The sequence below is a fragment of the Maniola hyperantus genome, chromosome 4 (assembly GCF_902806685.2).
Source record: "Maniola hyperantus chromosome 4, iAphHyp1.2, whole genome shotgun sequence".
Taxonomy (NCBI): Eukaryota; Metazoa; Arthropoda; class Insecta; order Lepidoptera; family Nymphalidae; genus Maniola; species Maniola hyperantus.
The window spans coordinates 6,901,230-6,921,656 of NC_048539.1; the positions used below are offsets into that span (position 1 = coordinate 6,901,230).

Genomic DNA, 20,427 nt, shown 5'->3' on the forward strand with positions numbered 1-20,427 from the left:
CGGAACGTTTTAATATCATATTTTAGCATGTGTTTAGCATTGATTTAGTGACTCTTTGGTGATCTGTGAACCCACAGAGTACTTTTTACATAAGGAAATGTGAACCTTTTATTTCTGGTTGGTGGTCGGTGCTGTGCACAGAGTACTTTTTTCATACTGTGAACGAAATATTTACCTACAAACTAAGCCTCAAAATTAATATTAAAATGCTATATCATGAACCCTAAAAGTCCAGAGGCTAGAAACCGTGATGATAAGCCTTTTGAAGGACTTAAAATTTTAAATTCAGATGTACTAAATGATCTTACTACTCGTAGTCCATGCCCTCGATGTGGCAAGTCTCGAATGTACTTTTGTTACACCTGTTTTGTACCTGTAGCTCAATTGGAAGGCCGAATCCCTTTATGTACTGTAAGTACATAAAGTCCGAGTCCCTTTATGTACTTTGTGTTTCTGGTATTACTATCTGTTTCTTAACTTAATTTTTTTGCAGTTGCCAATCAAGGTGGACATAATCAAACATAGACGTGAAATAGATGGTAAAAGCACAGCAGCTCATGCAGCAGTGTTGGCTCCTGGAGATGTTAATGTTTATACATATCCTGATATACCAGAATATGTAAATGATGGAAGGACAGTGCTGTTGTACCCAGGAACTGAAGCATGTACTGTGCGAGAACTTTTTACAGGGAGATATGATTACCAAAACTATGCAGAAAATCGCTTAGCTGAACTCCCGCCTGGTTATAATGTTGGTACTTTAATGACTAAAGTGTATCACAATAACAGAGGCAATAACAAAGAAATATATCATGTGGAGAAATTGCCTATTGATCGTCTTCTGCTAATTGATAGCACTTGGAACCAGAGTAGAGGCATATTTTGTGATGAGCGATTGCAGAAGATACCAAAAATTGTATTACAGAAAAGAATATCTCAATTTTGGAGACACCAAAAGGGGAGTCCTAGATGGTATCTTTCTACTATTGAAGCCTTACATCAGATATTGTTAGAAATGCATGTGTGTGCATGGGGTAGAAGTGAACAATACAAGACAGAACTTACTAGTGATTGTCCAATCCACAGTCAAGAAAACCACACATGTGAACCTTACAATGGACAATATGATAATCTTTTATATTTTTTTAAATACATGTATGAAAAACTACACACTCTTTATAAGCATGAAGACATGCTAGCTTATAAGAGACCAATGGAAATATAAAGTTTTTTAAACAAAAAATTAAACAATTTGTTACTTATTTTGACCACTTTATGCAGTTTGAAAAATGTTTAAGTAACACAATTACCTGCTAAGCTTAGACATTTCTTATAGCTATGTATGTTTTAGCAATTAAACTAGTGAATTGTATTAATTACTATGATTATAATCACCGATGACTTCATTACCAAATGACATGAATTGTGATGTGTTGTGTCTTCACAATTCACATGAACACTAATAATAATATTGTTGAAAATCTTTGAATAAGTTTTCAAGTGTTCAATGAAACATAATAATGAACACAAGATTATATTATCATGTATGAATGTAACATGTCTTTTTTATAAGATGTTACATGTACAAAACTTATAAAATATAATATGGACTCCTAAAAAAATTGCAAAGTAATTAAAAAAAACATTTATTTCCAAGGATGCTGTAAAATACATGTTGGAATAAAGATTGCATTGTATAAAAAATACCCTTACAGCATTTTGTTAGCAAAAAATATATTAAATAATAATAATAATGTTCTTTATTTCAGGCAAACTGATATTATTACAGAGGTCAAATATTTTAGATTCTAAAGTAAAATAAAATGAAGATAAAAAATACAATAATGTACCTGTTAGTCTAAATATATAAAACGAAAAGTTGACTGACTGACTGATCTATCAACGCACAGCTCAAACTACTGGACGAATCAGACTTAAATTTAGCATGCGGATAGCTATTATGACGTAGGCATCCGCTAAGAAAGGATTTCAACCCATAAAGGGGTGAAATAGTGGTTTGTAGTCCACGCGGACGAAGTCGCGAGCATAAGCTAGTGTCTAATATTTCTATCTTTATTTTCGATTCGCACTTCGATGCTGCGTCAACTAATATTAAATAAAATATGTATACCTATGAAGTCTTACTACTTTTTGAATATTAATGTAATCACGAGCAAAGCTTTTTCTTATCTTAAGGTATATTATAAGAAAAAGCCAATTTGATTAATATTTGTCTATTTAAATTTCATTAAAAAATACTGATATAAGAAATAATATCATTGATATTTTAAGTTAAATAAACAAAACTGAAACAGTAATTGCAAAAGAATATTGCCAGTTTGTATTTGTTTTACGATATATAGTAGCAAAACTTATTACAAAATTATAGTTTGCGTAAATCTAACACAAAAACACTTCCATCACTAGCACTTGCGCCTACTTTTGTGCCCCGAGAATTCCAACACACCTCGAAAATTCCTCCTGTGCCTTTGTAGGAGTGTACAAGACCACCTGTTTGTGTTGACCATATGTGCACACATTTATCGAAGGAGCCACTAGCCAGAAACTTACCATCAGGAGAAAATGCAACACTATAGACAGGCTCTGTGTGTTTTGTAAGAGTATGTATACAGACTCCTCTTTCCACATCCCACAAACGTACAGTGGAGTCAAAAGATGCACTGGCTAGTATCAAATTCATATTGGGATTTTGTGTGCCTGGTCCAGTAGGAGACCATTTGATTGTGTAGATTTCTTTTGAATGAGCTTTCAAGTCATGTACACAAGTGTCTTGTTTCATAGACCATATTTTAAGGGTCATGTCATCTGAACATGAAGCTAACAACTGTCCTTGAGGGTCCCATTTAATGGCATTTACTTCATTCTAAAAAAAAATTGACAATGAACCATAATGAAGAGATGTTCACTTATGTAGGCTTTTTTACAATAGTAATAATCCATACTAATACTATAAATGCGAAAATGTCTGTTTCCTAGCTTTTCATGGCCCATCCAGTAAACAGAGTGTGACAAAATTTGGTGCAAGGATAGCTAGCATCTCAGGGAATAACATACATTACTTTTTATCCTGGAAAAGGAGTTCAAAGGGATTTTTAAAACCTAACTTCAAGAAGATGAAATCGTCAGCAACATTTATTCAATAGGAAGATTGCATGCATCACTGAAATGGACTACTTTTTATCCTGGAAATTAAAATAGATTCAATGGGATTTTTAAAAAGCTGAGACGTACATGAAGTCACAGGCATCATCTATCAGTCTTACATCTGCAATCTAACAAGTGATATAATTGAAGAAACCTAGTTGCAGGAATACTTACTGTGTGTCCTTGGAAGCTTTTTATTGGTTTGTCAACATGCAGTTTGCAGACATGAATGCATTGGTCAGTAGAACAAGACGCAAATGAATTATTAGTTTGCCAGTCTACGTCGAGAGCTGGTGCTGCATGAAAAGAAAACTGCTGTGTACATTGTCCTGATGCAGCATCCCATATTATAGTTGTTTTGTCCACCTGAAATAAGTTTGAATTGAAAAGCATAACTACAGAATTTTTTGCAAATTCTTTTCAAAAAGAAGGACATTCCAAGCCAGTAGTACAGTAGCTGGTAAGAAATATTTGTACATCAACCTTAAGAATGAGATTTTAGCTTCATAGAGTGTTGTCTCTGTCACCCATAATATCTGTGATGTTTTGTCCGTTTCAACTACAGAGACAACGCTCTACGAAACTGCTATCTCATTCTAACAGCTGGTGTACAATATTTCCTGCCGGCTACCGTTGATTCGGATTGTTGATTAATAAAAGCTTATTTTCCTAAGAACAGCTTTAAAAAATTTGAAATTATAAATGTATATTTTCAATACATACGCCAGCACTCAAAATGTAATTTCCACGTTTGTTCCATTTGAGAGCAAAAATAGGGCCTTTGTGTTGACCCAAGGTTGATGCTAATGTGCCATCGGTTGTCCAAATTCTTGCATATCCATCATACGAGCCAGTTGCTAGTAGATTACCATCACACTGTAAAGTGATATTTATTCAGAAATAATTATTGCTTTAATTATTTTGTAATGTTATATTTCAGTTGTGACAGGTATGTTCACTAAGCTTGTAACAGGAAACTTATAAAGTGAACTTACATTCCAATCAAGTGAAGTAACATCTTTGTTACTAGGTACTTCTGCTCCACCTTTCTGAATACAGTGTCTTAAAACAAGTTGATTAGGTGTAGTGGCAGGATTGTCTGACATGTCCCATATCCTTAAAAAACACATTTTAACATGTTACTAAATTACCCGTTTTCTACATTATAATATGTCATTAAACCAAGAAATAAGCTTAAAATCATTATCTTTACTAAATTGTACCAGAAATTTAAGAGAATATTTATTTTGTATAATCTTATTTGTAAATCTTATTTTGTTCCGTAACCGAAGGGTACCAACAGATTTTATTACAAAGCATTTTGCTGTCAGTGGGCCGTATCTTGTGAACCTTAACATGTAGAGTTGAAATCACAGAATGTGTATTTCGATTGCCTCTATAACAACAATTAATGAAAATTTCAAAATATCAGCCATGGAAATTTTCTAGATTAGTTTCATACTTGAGAGATCATATTATTACGTAAATGTCATCTTTATTATTAAATAATAAAGCTTTCAGAAAGTTTAAATTACTAAAACTTTATACTCTAGTTGGACCTGATGAGACTGATTACCTCGCAGTACTGTCTCCGGAGCCACTAGCCAGCAGATCCGTGCTGGGGTTCCAAGCACATATAAATACTTCGGATTCATGTCCTCTTAGGACTGTAGCCTTACTAGCAGGTATTTCTATTGACTGATCCACATCCATATTTTCAGGAGCACTAGGTGTTGCTGCACCTCCAGTTGTAGATGCTGCATTGCATGTTGTACCCTAGTGACATTATAAAAAATAAGTATTGTTATTATATAACTAGCTTATGCTCGCGACTTCGTCCGCGTGGATTACACAAATTTCACCCCCTTAGCGGTTGAATTTTGAACAATCCTTTCTTAGCGGATGCCTACGTCATAATAGCTACCTGCATGCCAAATTTCAGCCCAATCCGTCCAGTAGTTTGAGCTGTGCGTTGATAGATCAGTCATTCAGTCACCTTTTCCTTTTATATATTGATTTCCATAGCTAAATTAATGTTGCATACTCACATCAACACCATTTTGCTCACCCCCTGAGCCAGGCTCCTTATTTGCTTGTTTTTGAGCATTGTGGGCATTTTGTCTTGCTGCTACAATATCTGGAGTTACAGCGTCAATAAGACTAAGACTCTCTGTAAGACGAGTTTCTGTTCCTGTAAATACAATAATCCCTTAAGTATCATCCTATGAAGTAGGACGCTTGATAATTTTATATATTTTTTACCATCTTCTCCGATTGTGATTTCTGCTTCTGTGTATTGCAGGCCTTTCTGTAATATGTTCAACAAGGCAGCTGGTGGTACAAGCGCCCCGTTAATGTTACTTTGGGATATGTGAGACTCTATACCAAAAGTGTATGCTGAATGATGAAAGCCTGCAAGTTATGAAACACTATTGAAATTTATGAATCAAATGAATGTTGCAAAAAGCTTGTTGGCGTGTGTTGCGCGGCGCCTTAAAGATAAATATACCAGATTCTTGCAAGTATCGGTAGACAAGAAAGTTCACTTCGTCTATAGAAAAACTCATGATTGCACATCTATTTCATACAACTATAACTTAATTTTTTTACTAATTAAATACGTCTTATATTGATCGCTACAAATTCATAATATTTATGTAAACGAATTAAAAAATATTTTAATTTTAAAGTATAACACAAATGTTCACTATAATTAATAATAAATCAAAGAGCAAAGAGTATATAAAAAAATATTCAATGTACTCTGTGAAATGTAGTGATTATATACTCTTTGGTATATAACACACCGACCAGAAAAATATCACTACCTACGTTTTATCAAAGAGTACAATTATCACTGACATACCCTCAGAATAAGGATTGCACATACCCCACCTCAGAACAAGGACTATTAGAAGTAGCCCTGTTGTGACATGACTATGACTCTAATGCCAAACAAAACTTACAAAACGTAAAATGTAAAATTCTTTTGTAAAATTCGACAAATGTGACAAATATGTTTGACCGATAAGTTTACGGCACAAAAAGCTCTCTTGGATGGATTATGAGGGCTCAGTATTTCAGTTTATTTGTGCCAATTAATCTGTGCATTTAATAGAAAATAAGTTCAATAAATTATGTCTCAATTCACAAAGTTTATAGGTAGCTAAAACAGTGCGCTGCGTAAATTCGGTAATATTAATTACTGACTTTAATTATTGGTCCAGAGACCATAATAGTGTTTACTATAAAAAATTGTTGCTGTGCCTTCGTTAACATAGGGAGTAAAGATGGAACATCCAGCTAGTAGCGTTGCTTCATTGCTTCGTAAACTATGTGAAGGATTGTCACCAGATCCAGGTATGATTCCTTATTTGAAATTAAATATTATGTCAATTTGTAGTAGTTTATTTGTTGATTTTATTTGTTTCGTTCCTATTAATTTATCTTTCAATGAATGAATAATATTCAAGAATATTTAAAAGATTTCATCTCAAAGCTTCTCAAAGGTAAATAAATACAACAAAACTAAATATTAAAAAATTACAGTGATCATTTGAAATAACATAACATGTTTTTAGATGGTGCATATGAGTTAGCTCTGTCTTATTTATCTACAAATGAGAAAGTTCGGCCCGTGAAAGACGAGAGGCAGTTATGCCAAAAAATTAATGCACGATTTTCTGCTATGTCAGCAAGAGATGCTGATAAGTTCAATGAATCTTATGCCAAGTTAAAGAATTCTGTAAGTTTTGTATTATTGTCTTTATTGATTAATAAATGAGGGATGTATGGCTTTATTATGATTTTCTTAAATAAAAAATGAAATTGTTTTTTCAGTTTGTATTGAAGCAGCGAGTAGCAGTGTTGTCACTATTATTGGCTCTCTCGGAAACTTCGCAGAGTTCTGAGTCTACCGTGCAGCTGTTTCCAATGCCTGATCTTGCAGTTCCCGTAAGTAATTATGAATATTGTCCCAAAGGTCAAAATCATTTCTTCTTTGTCATTACTCTCTTGACAGAGGTTGTGGTAGTCACTGCAGTGCTGTGGCATGCTTAACTTACAAATTCACAGTCCCATTTTTATTTACACAATACTAGATCACGCTTTGCGCCCTTGGTGTATACCCATCCTGCCTCTTGCACTAACACACCTTATGTGCAGCCAGTAACTTGCATGATGAATTTACACAAAAACAACGAAGAATAATTAATCTCATACATACCTACTTGTAAACAGTAGATTTAGAACACATACATTTTGATAACAGATTCCAACAGTAGGCTCATCTGCAGCTGCTTCAAGTTCCAGCAAGAGTACAATAGGATCTGCCAGCTGGAGTAGCCATGCTCCCAAACAACAAGGGTCCAACCAAAGCCTGCCTTCCACTAACAGCAACATGGGTATTGCTTTACCATCTAATGGTAAGACTTTACAATGTAACACATAAAATTGCTTCACCATCTTTAGGTTGCGTGTTCTTGGCACATCATAAAACTTCAAAGTCTATTTTTGCTTACAAGACCTATATACAGTGGAGCCTCTTTAACTTGAACTTCAAGATAAAGATTAAAAATTTCAAGTTAACGAATCTTTGACTTATCGAGGACTTCAAGATAAGGGGTTGTTAATCATTCAATTTCGACTTATAGAGGCATAATATGTTCCATATATGGTACTTCAAGTTATAGTCATGAGAAAATAAAAATTCGACTTAGTGATTTATTTTAATGTAAAAGAATGAAGATAAAAATAACAAACCAATGTTCTATGCAGATAGTACAAGAAGCAATGATACGAATGATACAAGCGAATGATATGCAAAGATACATTCAACAAAGCTTTTCATATGAAACATTTCATGAACAAAATGTAAACAATAGTATTGTTATTGAGAACTTCCGCAGGACACCTAAAAACTCGGAATTGGTTATTGAACTACTTGTTCTACTTGGAGACAAAGAGTCTTACGGACAAAATTTTGATTTACAGAGGCAGCAAAGTTTACATATTGCTTCTTCGAGATATAGAGTCTGCTAGATTTGTAGTTCGAGTTATAGAGTGTGATATGTTTGAATCACACACCATCATCACAGGGAAATTATATTCACTTTGAGTTATAGTGTCCAAATAATTCGTGTTACAGGGTTTTTGTATTTAACTGGAAAGGAATAAAGTTAATTTATTTGTCTTAGAGAGGATTTCGAGTTAACGGGGGTCAAGATTAAGAGGTTCCACTGTATTATATTTTTAAAAGGCTGAGTGAAATTTTGGGCTACCAGAAGTAATTACAAAAATGGTAAAGCGATTTCATGGTTTGATTGACTATATATTGCTTAGTAATAATTGACTTATTTGCTATTACAGAAATCTTTTATTTTTATTATTTTATAAGGGCAAAAGTGGGTGGATATTGTATACAGAACACATACAGAACTATGAATAGGTAACAATATTGTTATTTGTACACACAGAAGTATACTTTTTGTACCCTTCACAACATATCACAATATGAATACTTAAACCACTGTTTAGATTATGTAATTCATAGTCATGATGCTAATAAATTCTGTTGTGCATAATCTCTCTTTTAATAACTCTTTTAAATTAACAGATCTAAAAGTTATGCTGTTATAGTTCCTACCTATGGTAGAAGTGATATGAAGAACTGTACTTCATTTCACTTTTTTTAAACCTGTCAATTTAGTCTGTACTGTGTACTACCAAATAGCACCAATGTTTAAGTATGTTTTTAAAATAACAGTTTTTTTTAAGAATGCCAAATTGCTGACTAATATTCCCCTTTCCCCTCCAATTAAGCGCTAAGAGAGTATCCAAGCAACAATAAGAAACATGAGTCTGTTTTGATTTGATTGTTGTAATCTAAATATATAAAAGGAAGAGCTGACTGACTGACTGGTCTATTATTATGTAGGTGGCTACTATGATGAAGTAGTGGGCATAAGCTAGTTTATAAATAGTACCTACGCTACAATATTATAACTTTAGTTTAATGAGGAGCTTTCTAGGATGTGATTCTCAAAACTAAAAGCCTCATGGATTGCGCTGTTCATGCTCTTCGAAAAATTGTAGATTTATTCTTAAATCTGTTTTAAAAAAGAAAGCTGAAAATGATTATTTAGCGTGTTTAGAAAACCTGAAACACAATATTAATACCACATGTGCAATAAAGAATATTTGATTTGATTTGATTTGATGCCTGTGACTCTGTTTGCTTGGATTTAGGTTTTTAAAAATCGAGTTGTAGATTTTTTCTTAAATCATACTTTGTGCAGATCTGTTTTAAAAAGAAAGCTGAAAATGATTATTTAGCATGTTTAGAAAACCTGAAACACAATGTTTATACCCACATGTGCCATAAAGAATATTTGATGTCTGTGACTGTGTTTGCTTGGATTTAGGTTTTTAAAAATCAAGTCAGAACTTTAATTATTATTTGGGATAAAAATGAAATACTTTTCCTATCTCCTTGGAAGGGCATGAACAGCGCCGTCTATGAGTCTTTTAATGAACATGCCCTGGAAAGTTTTTGATTGGAAATCTACACAAACAGATAGATCGAGTGAGCGCTCGTGCGTGCGAGACGCCGTGCTAGCCGCCACGGGAGTCAAGGCGCGTGGCGCGAGCACCTGGCCGCGGCCGGTGCAAATGCTGTACTCGCGGATAGCACATCTAGGCTTCTTACACGATCGCCTCAAGGAGTTTATTGATCCTTCATCAGGACTTATGCCGCAGGGTTCGTAACCAACTATTTTTTAAATGAAACTAAGTTATGTAATGTACTCATGTTTTCTGCTATGTATGCCTTTCACCCAAATGCGCAAATCAATGGATTGGTTCTTCTACTTTATCCTGGGTTTCTTTTCCACACTTAGATGTAGTTGTCTATTGTACGGACATGCTCAATGACCTTAGCAGAGCTTCTCAGCAGGTAGGCTTGAAAATGAACATGTAAGACGAATATTATGTTTATGTCCTGCCCCACCCAGTAATCGTTGGGAGCACTGCACTCGAAATTGTAGACTAGTCACTGATATTCCACATACAACTACGCGAATACTAATAACGCTAGAAGCTATCTCAAATACTTACCAAGTGAAGCCAAAATGATAAAATGTGAGTTCTGTAATTTTTACAACAAATCTCAAATGCGGGTAGGTATTTTAAACTTTTCTATTAACGTCTAAACAAATCAATGAAATATTTTCTTGTAACTTCGTCTTTATGATATGGGTTAAATTTGAGTCATCCCACTTCTATTGTAGGAAAGACTAAAAAGCCTTTAGAAGATAATGATGAAGACGGATAAGTCAGGATTACAACCTATTGAATTAACCGAGCCTTCCAAGAAGTGAGTCTTGAGTCCGGCTGCTCAAATAAACAGACCACGTCATGATTTCTGTAAAAGCGCGCCGGAAAATACAAATTTATGTTCTTGCCACTAGGTGGCGCATTTCCGTTTTGTTTAATGTGCATCCTGTTATAATTTTAAGAACGGCTCTGCCGTCATATACTTATCACACAATCCAGGTAGGTCCAGTTCCGAGAAAGAGGTCAGCCGCCGAATCCAACTCGGCTGGGCAGCGTAAAAGAAGCTTCGAGATGTCTTCTTGCCCAAAATTTGTCAGTGCTTGTAGACCAAAGTCTTCGACTAGTGTGTTGCCATTGATGACATATGGATCTCATAGTTAGCGACCATGACTCAGAAGTCATGGTCGCTAACTATGGGCCTCATAAAAAGCTTAGAATCACTTAGTGGGCGATGAAGAGAGCTATGCTCGGAGTTTCTCTACGTGATCAAATCAGAATGATGAGATCTGAAGGAGAACTATACCAACCGACATAGCTCAGCGGGTTGTGAAGCTGAAGTGGCAATGGGCAGGGCACATAGTTCGGAAAACCGATAGACGTTGGGGTCTCAAGGTGCTGGAATGGCGATCGCACCGGAAGACGCAGCGTTGGAAGACCCCCCAATAGGTGGACGGAGGATATCAGACGAGTCGCAGGGAGCCACTGGATTCAGGCGGCGCAAGACCACGGCGTGTGGAAGTTCCTGCAAGAGATCTATGTCCAGCGGTGGACGTTTATCGGTTGGTGATGATGATGATTGTACGTGAGACTGCTGGTGCGGCTCCCCGCCGAATCACTCAAACCAGCCGAGTTCCCTCCAGAATCCAAGCAGGCCACCCAGGCTGGCGAACTTCAGGAAGTGTTGCTAGGTGTTGCTGCCAATGCCTTTATCGTTGGGTCGATACACTGCTGCGTTTAAACAAATAATGTGTACTGCTGTCTTGTCACTCCCATGTAATGCATGCCGTGCATAGAGGGATTCGTAGAATAGATTGTTTTGGTGTTTCTATAACAAACTGTCCTGTTATCGTGCCTTCAACTGTCTCGTTTCCCTTGGGTTAGTTGTAGTAGTTTCTTAGTAAGATCTTGGTTAGGACTGAGTGTAAGTCTCTATTGTGGCTAATTCCGTTGTACACAATCTCTAAACTTAAATAAAATGGCAAGTCCAAACCTATTGCTATCCCTTTCATAATGTTACTTGCGGAAAAGGATAGCACTAGATTTAGGCCTTTTAATTTAGTTTAGTTTAGAGATTGTGTACAAGAGAATCGGCCCCATTGTTTGTCTAAAATCTAATGTTTGTCTATAGTTCAGCATGCATACTCAGTGTGTATTCCTAACCAGGTTTTGTATTGACTGCATTATTGTGGTCGCCAAAATTCTGTCCTTTTAAATTATTTAAATTTGGCAGGGCTGATGGGTGAAGGATTAGTGACTTCGATACGAGATGAACTCACTGAGTACTATCGCAGCATTGCAATATTGCAGTCACAGGTAAAATGTTTATACCTAATATTATCTACGCTAACTGATTATCCTATAGAAATGTGTTTTTTCTAAACATTGCGACTTTGTCGGCGTGGATTACACAAATTTCAAACCCCTGTTTTACTCATTTAGGGATTGAATTTTCAAAAATCCTTTTTTGGTGGATGCCTACGTCATAATAGCTAGCTACTTGCCAAATTTCAGCCAGATTATTCCAGTAGTTTCAGCTGATCATTGATAGATCAGTCAGTCAGTCAGCTTTTCCTTTTTATATATACAGATGAATTTTATATTTGAATTTTTTTTCAATACAGGTGTGTGAAGGAGACGGCGGTGGTGGCACGTTACGGCGTGTCTGCGTGTGGGCTCAGGAACCCTTACATCGACTGACATGGTTGGCTAATATTGCACATACAGCACACCACAAAAAAGGTTCCAGTTTATCATGCTATCTTTTTCTTTGGGAACATTATGAATTAGATGTACTAATACGACCTTTGTTAATCCAATCTAAGCTTTGTATGTAATGTACGTGAAGGTGGCGAGTTAGCGTCATGCGTCCATCGCTTCGTGCGGCACGGCGACGAGCGCGTGGCGACGCTCGCGCGGCGCCTGCTCACCGCACTCACGTATCCACTGCTGCTCATGCTGACCCGGTGGCTCTTACACGGTATGTATACAACTAGTCCAGAGACAAAACTAGCAGAAAATCGCACGTGAAATTCCGCTGGAGTGTAACATAAATTGAAATATGCCTTATTTGCGTGGACGATAAACTTTTAAAATTATAAAGAAGAAAACAAGAAGAAAGTTAAAATAGTTGCGATGACGATTTTTACTCCCTGCTACTGGATAAACTAAACCCATCAAATTATTTTGTTTCAGGAGAGATTGACGATCCATTCAATGAGTTCTTCATTGAAAGCAGAAGTGGGGTACCCATCGACAGAATGTGGCATGATAAATATAGAGTCAGGTAGGTCAATATAGGTAAAGTTAGTATGATTTTTTCCTACATTTAACGATTGTCTAGCAATAACATGAAAAATGAATACATAAAAAAAGTTGAGAAGTAGATTGGTATCATCAACATCCCTTATCGCTGGTCATTATAGTGAATAACGAAAGCATGAAATTACGCAGGGAATGGATGGTACCGTCGTTCATGTCGCGAGAGCAGGCGGCACAGATCCTAGCGACCGGCAAGAGCGTGGTGTTCATGCGCGAGGCGTGCGCGGACGAGCCCATGCCGGCCGACCACCACCACCACCTGCACGACCTGCTCAAGTCACACGCTGCCTCTGGTGAGTTACTAGCGACCGGAAAGAGCGTGGTGTTCATGCGCGAGGGGTACGCGGACGAGCCCATGCCGGCCGACCACCACCACAACATTACATTACCACCATTTTGAATAATCTACTATTATTCAGTGTTTTACGGCTACTATAAATCTGCATACTCAAAAATGACAGTTTCTCATTGTTGGAACATGGTCAATGGTCATAGCTGACTTTAGCTCCGATAAAGAAGCACTGACTAGCTTTTCTACACAGTGACCAGCCTAGGTCGGTCGGCGGAGGCAGCGGACGCGAGCGACGGCGCGGCGACGGCGTGGTGGGAGGCGCACGGGCTGCGCGCGGGCGTGGGCGCGGCGCACGCGGCGGCGTCGTCGCGCCTGCTGGCCGCGCTCACCACGCATCACCACCTGCTGGACCACCTCGCCGCGCACCGCCGCTACCTGCTGCTGGCGCAGGGCGACTTCGTGCACCACCTCATGACGCTGCTGCAGTGAGTATACCCCCGTCTGCGACGTGGCGAGAGTAGCACGCGTGGTTTAGAGATTGTGTACAGCAAAAACAACAACATTGACTTTCAAAAATAATCTTTTTCTATAGGGAGGAACTAAACAAACCGGCGACGTCTTTATATGTGCACAATCTGACCTGCACGCTAGAGACAGCCGTCCGTGCGACTAACGCGCAGTTCGAGCCGCCGCACGTCCTCGCGCGTTTACACGTCAACCTATATCCTAACTGTAAGTGTACTAGTGATACTTTAATGTATAGAAATTTTTTACTTTCTTATTAATAAAACAAATTAAATAAGATATAATGCGTAAACTTTGAGAAAGGGCTCGCCATATTTGCTCTATGTGTCATGTCAAAAGTACGATTAAATTGTACTTTTCATAGGCTTAAGAAACAAGTAGACCTTTTATACGTACGATTTTACCGTGCATTACCTACACTCACACACAGCTTGGCATAACAAATTGCACTTGTTCATAGACCTGAAAATAGTATTTGTTAAACATGTATTACTGTCTTTTTCTTATGAAAATTTAGCTAAGCTATTTCCAGTCGACTATTTATATAGGACATTAGGGCAACCTTCCTTTACTCTGTGATACTTTTTGCATGATAGTTGTTGACACATGAAGTAAATATGGCGAGCCCTTTCTCAGAATGTATGCATTATAACTTTATCTATATACATATATAAAAGGAAAGCTGACTGATTGACTAATCTATCAACGAACAGCTCCAAATACTGGATGGATCGGGCTCAAATTTGGCATGCAGATAGCTATTATGATGTAGACATCCGCTAAGAAAGGATTTTATAAAATTCAACCCCTAAGGGGGCAAGTCGCGGGAAAAAACCAATGGTGACATAAAATAACAAAAGTTCTTGTGGTATTTCGTTGACTCATGGGCACTATTTGTAGGAATGTAAGCTATGTGACCGTGACGTTTGCGAATAGCATTGCGTCCTTTATGTGAACTGTGCTTCCTTTTATACAACCAAAATGAAAGCTGACAAATAGGCTAGTTGACACTTTTTTTAAGTTGGTCTTAAATGGTTAATATTTGTCCTATTAGATCAAAAAAATTAACACTATATTTTTTTGCGCCCTAAAAACCGTAAAACTTTAATTTAAAAATATATTTTTCTTAGACAGCTGAAAACACTGTCGGCCATGTTTGACCGATAGATTATCTGTGCTCTGATGTCATGCATTTGTAAACAACAGCATAACCTCCCAAAGTTTAATAAACATGACTTCTATACTAGTTTACATGAAAAATATAGTAAATATCGTTATTGTATCATCCGAGAATGTAAAAACGCATCGATAAAGACCACAGGAAAGTTGTGGATTAGAGTGCCCAGTGAAATAAATATACGTAACACGCAAAGACTTGCTTAAAGGGATCCTATATGACTAACGACTTCAACCCAAATTTATTTTTGCAAAGATCACTTTGTTGTAAGTCTTACTTAATAACTTATTCAATTTATAAAGAGAAAACGATATTTTTTTACGTTTACTATGAGTTTTTAGAAATATATAAAAACTAGCTTATGCTCGTGACTTCGCCCGCGTGGACTTCATAAATTTCAAACCCCCATTAACCCACTCAGGGGTGGAATTTCATAAAATCTTTTCCTAGTGGATACCTTCTCTTTACCTACAAAGAACACACCCACTAAATTTCATGTATCTAGGACCAGCTGTTTAGATGTTTAGGCTGTGCGTTGATATATAAGTTAGTCAGGACTTTAAATTTTATATATATGGATACTACGTTAGTCCCCGCGTGACATAGAGATGACATTTCTTTGTTTACATATTTAATGACGTCACATCATGGCTGACAGCGTTTTCTGCGTTTCAAATAAAAATAAAAACTGTATTTTTTTAAATTGGATTTATATATCCATCCTGCGTTTTTAATAATTGTTATTGATATATTTCGTTGTCTTAAACAAAATACTATAATAAATAATCATTTATTGGATGAAATTAGATATGAGTCAAGTAGCCTATTGTAAACTAAATTCGCAACTTGTTACTTACCACACGAGGTTTTCTACTTAACTCGGCATGCTCGCAAGTTAACTCGCTATTGTACTTATGGAAGCGTAAATCGGTATTAAGGCGACGGGCGTGAGGACAGCGGGTGGGACGTGTTCGCGCTGCAGTACCGCGTGGACGGGCCGCTGGGCACGCTGTTCCCGGCCACGTGCGCCGCCCGCTACCGCGCGCTCTTCACGCAGCTGTGGCGCGTCAAGCGCATCGAGCACGCGCTGCACCACGCCTGGCGCGACCACACCATCCTGCAGAAGAGGCTCAAGACTATGCCCGGTGAGAGACCACGTTGACATGACCCAGTTTAGTTGAAGTCGAGAGGACCGCAGTACATATTCTAGCTGTAAACTAATAATTTTATTCTATTCTAGTTGTAGGGTAATTAATCACCATCTGGCATCATCTTCACATAAAAAATCTTGTCTTGACTGACTGACACTGATTTATCAACGCACAGCCTAAAGGCCTTGGGGTTAGAGAATTGAAATATTGACGGTAGATTCTATTTATATTTATGATCTAAGCACTCACTGAGAAAGGACTTGGAAATTTAACCACCAAGGTGGTTAAATGGGGTGACAGTTTGTATGAAAGTTCGTAATAAAATGAAACCCCCTCACTGATTCTTGAAATTTTCACTAGCGAAGCAGGGGCGGTCCAGCAGTGGTTTATAAATATTTGTGATATATCGACTCAGAGGTGTGGGGTCTAATGCGGCGAGTGTCGTGCCTGCGCGCGGAGGCACTACGGCTGTGCGGCGCGTTGCAGGAGGCCAGCTTCGAGGGTGCAGAGGCGGCGTGGGCCGAGCTGCTGGCGGCGGCCGCGGCGCGCCAGCACCTCGACCGCCTGCTGGCGCTGCACCACCGCGCGCTCGACCGCCATTCCATACACGCCATGATACACCACACCACACAGGTGCGCAATACACACTCGAGTGACGACTGCCGTACCGCCAGGGATGTGTGTGAAGTACACTAATAGTATCGCTTCATATTTAACCGACTTCCAAAAATCAAAACGGAATTCGGTGTTTTTTTTAAATGTACGTACGCCGATTTTTTAGTCCAGCATACTACATTAAACTCTTTTCTGAGCAAAAGTTAAGCTATGGAAATATAGCGATTATTTGGTGGGATTTACAATTCACACAATATCCTTCATTTTCGTTATGGTTGCAAGTGGTAACCCTGTTGAGATAAATCCACGTAAATAGTTCTTAGTAGTCATATCACCTTATATCATCTTTGTGTACTACTTATAGGAACTCCAGTCATATCTCGGCAACGTGCTAAACGAGACTCTCTCATTGCGGAGCTTCGAGACGACTCTGCACGCAGGCATCAACCGTGAGCTCGAGCGACGCGACCAGCTCGAGCAGTTGAAAGCTGAACGAGTTTCACGAGGTACTTAAACGCTTTTTAGTGAAACTTTTTCCGCGTAGATAGACTATAATTAAACGCCTAATGAGGGGTTTCACACGGAAGTGATTTTATGAATTAAGTACTGATTCCTTTTAAATCTTGTGCCCTGACTAGAGGTGACATGACCTAGCTAAATGTAGTAAAGAATATTAAATATTAAAAATATTAAATATATATCTCTATTATCTTATAAGATTGAATTAATGTAAAACAGTAATTTGAGCCAGTGGCTTTAATTTGGTTGATTTCTTCTTCAACGTTCTTGTCTTTTAGGTCTTATAAGTTTTTGTATTGTTGTAGTAACAGCATCGATTTTTTGGGAAACTGGTTATTATTAGAACGCTAGCAAAACCGGAAACAGGTGATAGTACTGATAATTACTGATGAGAGTACCACAAAAACACGAAAAAAAAACTGTATTTTTAAATTTCGCATACAGTATTGCATTAGCAATAAACATAAACATCTGACTGACGCTACGAACGTTGCGTAGATAGTTGCCGCAGAGTTTTGCTCGCTATACATTGCTGGTTTGAAAAATATTAAATCACTATAACTACAAGTATATGGCAAATGGTTATTGGTATTTGGATTCTTGGTTTCGCTAGCGTTCGAGTACACCCTGTATAACTAAATATAAAATCAATGAAATTTTAAACAGTGGGCACATTTTGAAATTTGTTGCTATTGTACTGGATTCTTCAAATCGATATCTAAAAATTTATTGTTATAATAAAGGGAAAGACTGGTGTCAATTATTATTCTTATCATCTTTATCTTTATGGGATAGTTCTTACCACAATTTTAAAAGTGGACTCTATTTAGTGATTATTATGATTGCTGTTGAACTCAATTCTTTCAAAATAGATATTTGAAGGTAACCGTGATCAATAAAACAGGAAACGGTTGAAAAACCTATGAATTGTATTCATAATTATTAGCGTGTTATGAATATAAATATAAGCAAAAAAGTTTCACTTCTGATACATACAAGGGATACATATACTCACGAGTCATGACGCAACCATAAAAATCGTTTCTGTGAATACTCTTAATATTTTTAAGGAGAGTTCCCGGTCGGTAGCGCAGACGAAGCCCGAGATAAGGAAAAGAGGAAAATATTCCAACAATTCTTAGCTAACAGAAAGGCTGATTTAAATGTTTGGGCGAGAACTTACAGGTGCGTTAGATTTAAAGTAAAAATACACATCATCATTATTATTATCACCGGCCCACTACTGAGAACGGATCTGTCCTAAGAATGAGAAGGGTTTGGGCCATAGTATATCATGCTGTCCAAGTGCGGATTATCAGATTTCACACACCTTTTTGAGAACATTACGGAGAACTCAGGTATGCACGTTTCCTGACGATGTTTTTTTTTTTACCGTCAAAACTAGTGATATTTAATTGTTTAAAATGCACATAACTGCGAAAAGTCAGAGGTGCGTGCCCGGGCCTCCTGAACAGGAGGCTGATGTCTTAACGAATCATCGCTCTAACAAAATACATAAATACAAAGTTATTTTTAGGGTTCCATACCTCAAAAGGAAAAAAAAACCCTTATAGGATCACTTCGTCGTCTGTCTGTCTGTCTGTCACGGTCGTCAAGACCCGTCAAGGGGACCAAACCTATATGGTACTTCTCGTTGACCTAGAATTAGCATGTCTTATAAAACAAATTTGTGGTTACATCACAAACAACAAAGTATAATTCTTTTACGCGATGGTACGGAACCCTTCGTGTGCGAGTCTGACTCGCACTTGATCGGTTTTTATATTATACTGTATATACTCAAATAATAAATAATGATTTATCTTTTTTAACAGAGGTCATGTGACTACGCTGATTCTAAAGCTTGCCTTACACGCTGAGGTGTCGCTTCAAACTCTCGCCTTTCGACTTGACTACAGTGACTTCTACAAACGCGGCGACGCTAAGCTTCATGAGCCGCTCACGTACCAGCACAAGCGTCTCAGCGAGATCGGCCTTCATTTGGCTAAGGTAACTTTTTAATCATTTTCATTTCATTATTTTCTATAATGTACCTATATGAAGGCCCCAGTAAAATTCATCTCTTAATTCCAGAGCAAAGTGACAAATCACTCAAGAAAAAAGTGACACGTCGTGTTGTTGGAGCCATCCATTATTTTATGTTCACCATGGATCGGTTCAGGATGTGTTCGCTCAGACCAAATATAGTTAACATCCTAATCAGCCTTCTTCATCGTAATCATCGTATTTGGCCTTCTGCGCCTCGGCTTTAATTTTTAACTTTCTAATAATAATATTTAAAATAATTTGTAAACTAATACAGTGCCATTTTACAAAATACGTGGTAATTTTGAACTATTTTGTAATTAAGTGATTGTTAAAATTTTAACAAGTTTCGATTATTAATTAAATATTAGATTTTATTTTGTCTTTTTATTTGTGATGCTGAAAGAGCGCGTAGACACGGGTAAGCTTAAGCATAATATGTATATGGTATAATCGTGAACAAATTACAATGACCTCTAGTATTTGTTAACAGGCTAGTTGACACACAGTTAATGTCCTAATAATGTAGTAATATTTGCCCTATTAGACCAAAAAAAAACTATTTTTTTTGCGCCCTAAATACCGTAAAACTTTAATTTAAAATATTTTTTCTTAGACAGGTGAAAACGGGTGAAAACACTGTCGGCCATGTTTACCCGATAGATTATTTATCTGTGCTCTGACGTAATGCATTTGTAAACCGCGGCATAACCTCCCAAAGTTTAAATAAACATGACTTCTACTAGTTTAGTTAGTTAGTACTAGTTATCGTTATTGTATCGTCCGAGAATGTAAAAACGCATCGATAAAAGACCTCAGGAAAGATGTGGATTACAGTGCCCAGTGAAATAAAAATATTTACGCAAACGTTAATTATTTAACCCAAATTATCAGTAAAGTATCACATTTATAATATTAAATAACAAATAAATCTACTTATAAGCCTTGATTCTACAATTCCTACATCTTGGTAAAAAAAAGTATGGCTGGGCCATTTAATGTTGAAATCTCGAAAATGTATAATGGGGCCATTTCTTGATTGTCGCGCAAACTATTCTTATGGGCTT

The 20,427-nt window shown here is 37.2% G+C and overlaps 3 protein-coding genes across 4 annotated transcripts; 2 read left to right on the plus strand and 1 right to left on the minus strand.

Moving 5' to 3' along the window:
* The first annotated feature begins 55 nt into the window (after nucleotides 1-55).
* LOC117996862 (tRNA-uridine aminocarboxypropyltransferase 1) lies at nucleotides 56-1,736 on the plus strand. Its single transcript, XM_034984996.2, has 2 exons — nucleotides 56-411; nucleotides 494-1,736. The coding sequence occupies exons 1-2, from the start codon at nucleotides 217-219 to the stop codon at nucleotides 1,223-1,225; spliced, it is 927 nt and encodes a 308-aa protein (XP_034840887.1). The 5' UTR covers nucleotides 56-216; the 3' UTR covers nucleotides 1,226-1,736.
* On the minus strand, nucleotides 1,631-5,903 carry ebi (transducin beta like ebi). The gene is made up of 8 exons (XM_034985069.2): nucleotides 5,675-5,903; nucleotides 5,428-5,577; nucleotides 5,214-5,356; nucleotides 4,742-4,941; nucleotides 4,161-4,281; nucleotides 3,889-4,041; nucleotides 3,340-3,531; nucleotides 1,631-2,884 (listed from the first exon to the last, which is right to left on the minus strand). The coding sequence occupies exons 1-8, from the start codon at nucleotides 5,730-5,732 to the stop codon at nucleotides 2,384-2,386; spliced, it is 1,518 nt and encodes a 505-aa protein (XP_034840960.1). The 5' UTR covers nucleotides 5,733-5,903; the 3' UTR covers nucleotides 1,631-2,383.
* Nucleotides 5,904-6,105: 202 nt separating this feature from the next.
* Nucleotides 6,106-19,580, plus strand: Grip91 (gamma-tubulin complex component 3). Of its 2 annotated transcripts, none has more exons than XM_034985067.2 (18): nucleotides 6,106-6,525; nucleotides 6,747-6,910; nucleotides 7,006-7,119; nucleotides 7,436-7,589; nucleotides 9,740-9,922; nucleotides 11,948-12,030; nucleotides 12,339-12,456; nucleotides 12,563-12,694; nucleotides 12,910-13,000; nucleotides 13,168-13,328; nucleotides 13,578-13,812; nucleotides 13,920-14,059; nucleotides 15,968-16,174; nucleotides 16,596-16,813; nucleotides 17,160-17,301; nucleotides 18,385-18,499; nucleotides 19,150-19,324; nucleotides 19,409-19,580. In XM_034985067.2, exons 1-18 carry the CDS (start codon nucleotides 6,456-6,458, stop codon nucleotides 19,439-19,441), a joined length of 2,535 nt encoding a protein of 844 aa, XP_034840958.1. In that variant the 5' UTR covers nucleotides 6,106-6,455; the 3' UTR covers nucleotides 19,442-19,580. The 2 variants fall into 2 exon arrangements, with proteins under 2 accessions (XP_034840958.1, XP_034840959.1); XM_034985068.2 differs by lacking the exon at nucleotides 6,106-6,525 and adding an exon at nucleotides 6,583-6,674.
* The last annotated feature ends 847 nt before the right edge of the window (nucleotides 19,581-20,427 follow it).